The sequence below is a fragment of the Cyprinodon tularosa genome, unplaced genomic scaffold, assembly GCF_016077235.1.
Source record: "Cyprinodon tularosa strain WSP-4 unplaced genomic scaffold, ASM1607723v1 ctg1135, whole genome shotgun sequence".
Taxonomy (NCBI): Eukaryota; Metazoa; Chordata; class Actinopteri; order Cyprinodontiformes; family Cyprinodontidae; genus Cyprinodon; species Cyprinodon tularosa.
The window spans coordinates 13,965-20,145 of NW_024037932.1; the positions used below are offsets into that span (position 1 = coordinate 13,965).

General features: G+C 45.5%; 1 protein-coding gene across 1 annotated transcript; it reads right to left on the reverse strand.

Moving 5' to 3' along the window:
• Positions 1–1,326: 1,326 nt before the first annotated feature.
• si:ch211-207l14.1 (E3 ubiquitin-protein ligase MPSR1) lies at positions 1,327–5,201 on the reverse strand. Its single transcript, XM_038303151.1, has 4 exons — positions 4,560–5,201; positions 2,137–2,361; positions 1,954–2,052; positions 1,327–1,780 (listed from the first exon to the last, which is right to left on the reverse strand). The coding sequence occupies exons 1-4, from the start codon at positions 4,854–4,856 to the stop codon at positions 1,673–1,675; spliced, it is 729 nt and encodes a 242-aa protein (XP_038159079.1). The 5' UTR covers positions 4,857–5,201; the 3' UTR covers positions 1,327–1,672.
• Between the last annotated feature and the right edge of the window lie 980 nt (positions 5,202–6,181).

Below are 6,181 nucleotides of genomic sequence, written 5' to 3' on the forward strand. Positions count from 1 at the left end.
GGAACCCTGCTTCCATCTGTTCTTGTGTGGATCGGAACCCCTGATCGAGCTGAGGACTCCTGGATGTCAGAACTGTCCTTGTTCTGGACTGTTCTCCTATCCTGGCACAGATTTACGCAGGTTCCACGGAGGCTGCTGCATCGGGAACACTGTGGCCGGCTCAGCGACGTATCTAAATGGCGGTCCATCGGCTAGATCCTACCTCGCTCTAAGTGACTGAACTGTTAAACCAGGTAAGTGACTCACATGAATTATCACCTTCTGTCAGATGATCCTGGTCACTTACCTGTGTTTCTCCCTCCAGAGTGTCAGTGATGGGTTTTGCCCCGCCCCCTGCGTCTGCTGCTTTTGTTCTGTTCTGTTTCAGTTTGTTTGTTTTAATAAATCTTGTGCACTCAGTAGGAATACTGACTGTCGCACCTTGAATTCTGGGTTCATCTGTCCTATTTCTGACAGCTTCCCATCCAGGAAGCTTTTTCCATTCAAAATGTCAGAAATAGTGTTGAGTTGGAGAATATAAACAACCTCTCCACAGACGCATGGCTTAACAAAGAAGAACGACCTCCTCTGGACAAGACTCTGCAGTACATCTATACCTCTTGGACAAAGGACAATTTTTGGAGGACCAGAAAGTTCTCAGTTTGGACGAAGAAGACAGGTTGTTTGAGAGGGGCATGAAGGAAGCCATCTATGTTAAGAAAGAAAAACCAACCTTAAAGTCGTAGGAAAGCGGCTTTGCCAACCGTTGCATGCGAGTGGTGCCCGACTTTACACGAGTGAATAAAGTGAATGTGATTGGTCAATTATCAAGGGGGCGGGATTGTTGTGGTAGAAGGTTCCCAAGCAAGTTTGGTTGTGGCCGGTTTGTCGGTAGCATCTTGCTAACCAGTTAGCAACTTAGTGCTAGCAGGTTCCCAATGGGAAATTCCATTGGGACCAAGTAGCACTAAATTGGTGACTTAGAAACGACGCTGTCACGGAACGCTATGGACAGCGGAAACATGCAAGAGGAGGAGAGTTTAGTGTCGGAGGTCGTGGATGAGTCTCCTCCGTCATCCATTTTTTATTTAGAGGAGGAAAGCGGGGACGAAGATGTTGTGGAAGAGGACGCCAGGGCGGCAGAAGCTTGGTTTGGTGTAGAAGGCTTCCAGCCGTACATGTTTGAGCCCTTGCCTCGCAACGCTGCCAGTTCTGTTAGCTCTACGCCTGCCGAAGACACAGACTGCAGGCTAACAAAGAAGCCAAACGACCCCCATTCCAAAAGGGGGGACCCGTTCATCCGTTTCTATTTGCATGTTTTCTAAACTAAAACCAGGCTTTGTTGGGCTGCTGGGTAAAACCTGGAACTAAACGCTATTTCTGACATTTTGAACTGAAAAATCTTCCTGGATGGAAGAGAAACGTCTTCAAACTTGGAAACAAAGTCCAGTGGATTGATTTTCAATTTTCTTTAGAATTACAAATAAAGAGTTACAGTAATCCATACCTGGATCACTCTCACAGTCTTGCAGTGGTCGAGGAACCTTCACCTCAGGCAGTTTGTAAACCAGGCGAGTTTTACTACAGAGTCCTTGTTTCAGAACATGTCCAGCGGATATCTCTGCCATCTTTTCAGAACAATGTCTGAGGTAGTAATGACCTCAGACGAGGCGTTTGAAAACTTGTTTCTGTCTTAGGGGACCTTGACCCTGGTGGAGTTCCAGTAGAGGGGCTGAGGCATGGCGACCTGAACGTGACAGGTTGGACAGCACTGTTTCCTCCACAGCCACTCCTCTATGCACTGCAGGAGGAAAAACAATTTTCAGACCTATGGTTCAACCACAGTATCAATGTTCAAACCAAATCTATTGAGGCTCCATAGAAAATGTCTGTTGATTAAACAAGTCTGCTTATTTAAGTCATCATTGTGGTGTGTGGGAGGGTGCTCTCTGTGAGTGTGTTGGTGTGTTTTACCTCTTTGTGGAAGGTGTGAGTACACTGCAGCTCTCTAGTTCCTCCTGAACCTTGACTTAAGTCATTATGACAGATCAAACACATGCTGTAGGCGTCACTCTGCAACACGAACAACATTTAAAGTCAAACAGATCCACTGAAAAGAAGCTGGGACTTGAAAGCATCAGTCTACCCTCCACCCACCAATGACATGACGTTACGTCGCCTGAACTGAGCCCGCCTCTCCGGGGGCACGGCTTCAGGGATGGTGGGTATGAGTGAGGGCCTTCGCTCTGGTGGGGGGGCGGCAGATTCCTGTGGGGCGGGAAGGAGACGCCGCGAGGAGGAACGTCGCAGCAAAACCCTCGCTGTCACTGGAGCACAAGTAGAAGAGTGAAGGCGAGACAGCTGCATGGACGAGAGAGTGGCCTGGACACAGAGATGATCGATCAGTCAGTCAATATAGTTATTGGGAATTAAGACCATGGAATTAACCAGATCAGCCAATTAGATCATTCAGTTATACCGAATATCTGATCAAGTATTCAACCAAATAAACTGTAAACCAACCAACGGCCCAGTCAGGCAGCATGTGGAGTGACCAACCTCTCGACCAAACAACCAATCAACCTGGGGACCCAACTAAACAACCGATCAATCAACCAACCAAACAACCAATCAACCGAGGACCTAACTAACCAACCGATCGATCAATCAACCAACCAAACAACCAATCAACCCGAGGACCCAACTAACCAACCAATCAGTCAACCAACCAAACAACCAATCAACCAACCAAACAACCAATCAACCTGAGGACCCAACTAACCAACCAATCAATCAACCAACCAAACAACCAATCAACCAACCAACCATCAACCTGAGGACCCAACTAACCAACCAACTAACTAACCAACCAACAAACAAAGCAACTGACCAACCAAGTCCTTACATCCCTCCTTGGTTGGTCTGTGGATTCAGGCCTGATTAGCAGCTTTCAGGCTGAGTTTCTCCTTAACACCCAGATAAACTACAGAGCGACACCCTAAGCTGAGTAACGCTGAGCTAAAAACAGCAGTGAAGCAGCTCTGAGTGATCGGAGCGACGCTGTCAGCAAACACAGTGTTTCCCTGCTCTGAACCTGCTATAAACCCTGGGAGGATTAAAACATCTGACTAAATAAAGTGTAGTGAACCATTCTGACCGCAAAAATCTCCTGCTCATCAATGATGTCATCCAAAAAAAGAATTAAGCTAATTGGACATTTTTACACATCTTCAGAAATATGCCTTTGTTGTTCATATGTCTTTGTTTTGCTGGTGCTGCAAAGGGCTCTGGGATTAATTTATGGGATGATCTACAGTCTGGCTTAGTAGGAGGAGAGTTTATCGTCTGTACTTTTAAGGCCAAACATCCCTAAATATATTCACTTCTGTTCCTTTGGATCCTGCCCATTCTAAGGGTAAAGTTTCTTGTATTCAGCTTCTGCTCTAATCTCCACGGATTATCACTGAACAACAATAATGCTGTGTCTTTAGACTAGGAACAGCATCTCAGAGGCATTTGACTCCTAAGCGGACGCCCAGATGTTCTGCTCCATTATTCTAATGGATTAACCGGAGATCACTTAATTAACCTGAACCACCCAGCCATGCACCAGGTTCTGTTTTTGAATAACTTCTCTTAGAGACGATAGTTTTATTGCTGGACTGAGAATCAAAGTGACCAGACGGAACCCAGAATGGAGGAAAAAACCCTTAAAATCCTCATTATCAAAGTTTCTTGATGCCATTTTGATCATCTGAAATCCTTGGAACCTGAGGTAAAAGCTTTGCATTCTGGGCGTTCTGCTGCTGGGGAACTAGAACCACGTTCCTACTTTAAGGCTAGGCTTAAAACTTTCCTTTTTGATAAAGCTTCTAGTTAGAGTGGCTCAGGTTATCCTGATCTATCTCTATAGTTCTGCTGCTATAGGCTTAGACTGCTGGAGGACATAGGGACCCCTTTTTCTTCATTCTGCTTCATTCTATCTCTATTCTCCCACTCTGCAGAATCTGTTAGTTCAATCTCTAACGTTCTGCTCTCTCTGCTTTTTCTCATAGTAGCTTCATCTGGTCTGTTCCTGTTTGGCTGTGACTCCATCCTGGAGAGAAATGGAACTGAATTAAAGCAGCAAAAGGTGGAGCTGTCCTGCGGTGACCCTGGGTTAACGGTTTCTGCTGTCCCTGTCTTCTAATCAGGACGGCCCGAAATGGATCCATCTGGAACCTCTAGATGTTATCATCGTATTTGGATCATCAGACCCGGTCGCAGAGTTTCCTGCCTGGACTCTACCAACGGGAGCTCGGTCCAGCGGACACAATGAGTTCATCCCTCTCAACTTTCAGGACCGACTAGAGTCCAGAGTCTTCCATAAGTCTTCATAACTAATCCCATCTTTATGTTAGGTAACGGATCGTCTGACCTTGGCAGCATGCTGAGGCCTCAGCGTTATCAGCAGCTATCCTGGAACCATCATCGGAACCTGAGGAACTCACTGGAAACTGAACAGATCCTCTAGAAACCCTCAACATAAATCTGCCTGATTGGTGGTCAGCAGAAACCTTTTGGGTGGACATGTTTCTCACCGGACAGGGCAAAGACGAGCGGCGGTCCGTCCTCATCTGGACCGGAGGCTCCAAGCCGCACCTGCTCTCAGGTCTTTCTCCTTCTGACTCTACATCCTCCTCCTCCTCGTCCTCATCCTTCTCTTCCTGCGCCAGCTTCTTCTGATGGTCCCCTCCTCTGAACTGCTGCATCCAGGTGTTGAAGATCTTTGCATCTACTTCTTCCTCCTCTTCTTCCTCCTCGTCCTCCTGTTCTTCCTTCAGAGGAAAGGGATCTTCGGCGTCTGCAAACACTTCCTCCTCTCTGGGCGGATCCATGAGCCTCGGCGGCACTAACAGTAGACAGATTTACTAGAAGCTAACGGGGAGCAGCAGGGATTAGTTCAGCAAGTTAGCACTGAGCAGCAGGCATGGAGGAGCCAGTGGGACGGTGGACTGGTTCTACTCCATTAGGCTGCGACCCGGTGCCTCCAAACACACATCCTCAGCTCTTCTTCTTGCCTTTCTTTGTGTTTACCTGTGCAGAATGTGCCGCTCTGACCTCAGGTCTGCAATAATCCCTGTAGAGAATCCCTGGGAGACGAGAAGGGGATGAAGATTACACCTGCTTACAGGATCTGTGTCACATGAGCTGAAAACACCTCGCTCACTTCAGCTGCTCCTTCATTAGCATGTCCTGGATCTGATAAACGCTGCTGGTTCCCAGTTTTAATGAGGTTTACAGTTAGTTTCCTCCTGATATGTTGACAAATTTAATTGTTTTTCTATGTCTCCATAAAACCATCCTGACACTAATTGTCCTGGTTTAAAGCAGTAAAAGAGTAGGCTTGAAACGTTCCTTTTTGATAAAGCTTCTAGTTAGAGTGGCTCAGGTTATCCTGAGCTATCTCTATAGTTCTGCTGCTATAGGCTTAGACTGCTGGAGGACATAGGGACCCCTTTTTCATCATTCTGCTTCATTCTATCTCTATTCTCCCACTCTGCAGAATCTGTTAGTTCAATCTCTAACATTCTGCTTCTTTTTCTGTCTGCTTCTGTCTCCTTGAACCCCAGTGGGCCTCAGCAGATGGCCGCTCACACTGAGCCTGGTTCTGCTGGAGGTTTCTTCCTGTTCAAAGGGAGTTTTTCCTCTCCACTGTCGCTACAAGCATGCTTGGTGTGAGGGATTGCTGAAGAGTCAATGAGTCGATGCAATCAGCTGGTTTTCCTTAGATATAAAACTTTGAATCAATCTGACTGGATGATCTGGTTGAACTGGAAAGTGACCTGAGATGGAGGACATAGATTAGTTAATTTGTAAACTAAATATTTAATTGGAGCTAAATATTTATTAAAAAAACTAAATATTTAACTTGCAAACTAAATATTAATTAACAAAGTAATATTTTTATAAATGCATGAATGACATAGTGAAAAAAATGACTTGGAATAAAATAACCTTATTTTTATTTTAAAAGTCACTAAATAACCATAAATATTGCTGCTAATGTTAAACTGGTTAACTTTATAAATGGCTCCATTCCTTAACTGTATTTGTATGAGGAATTAGTGGTAATATGGGAACAATAATGAGGCCTTTTTATTAATGTTTTTATTGCCTTCCAGAGGAACCTGAGGTGAAGAGCTGTTTTCTAGGCGCATGC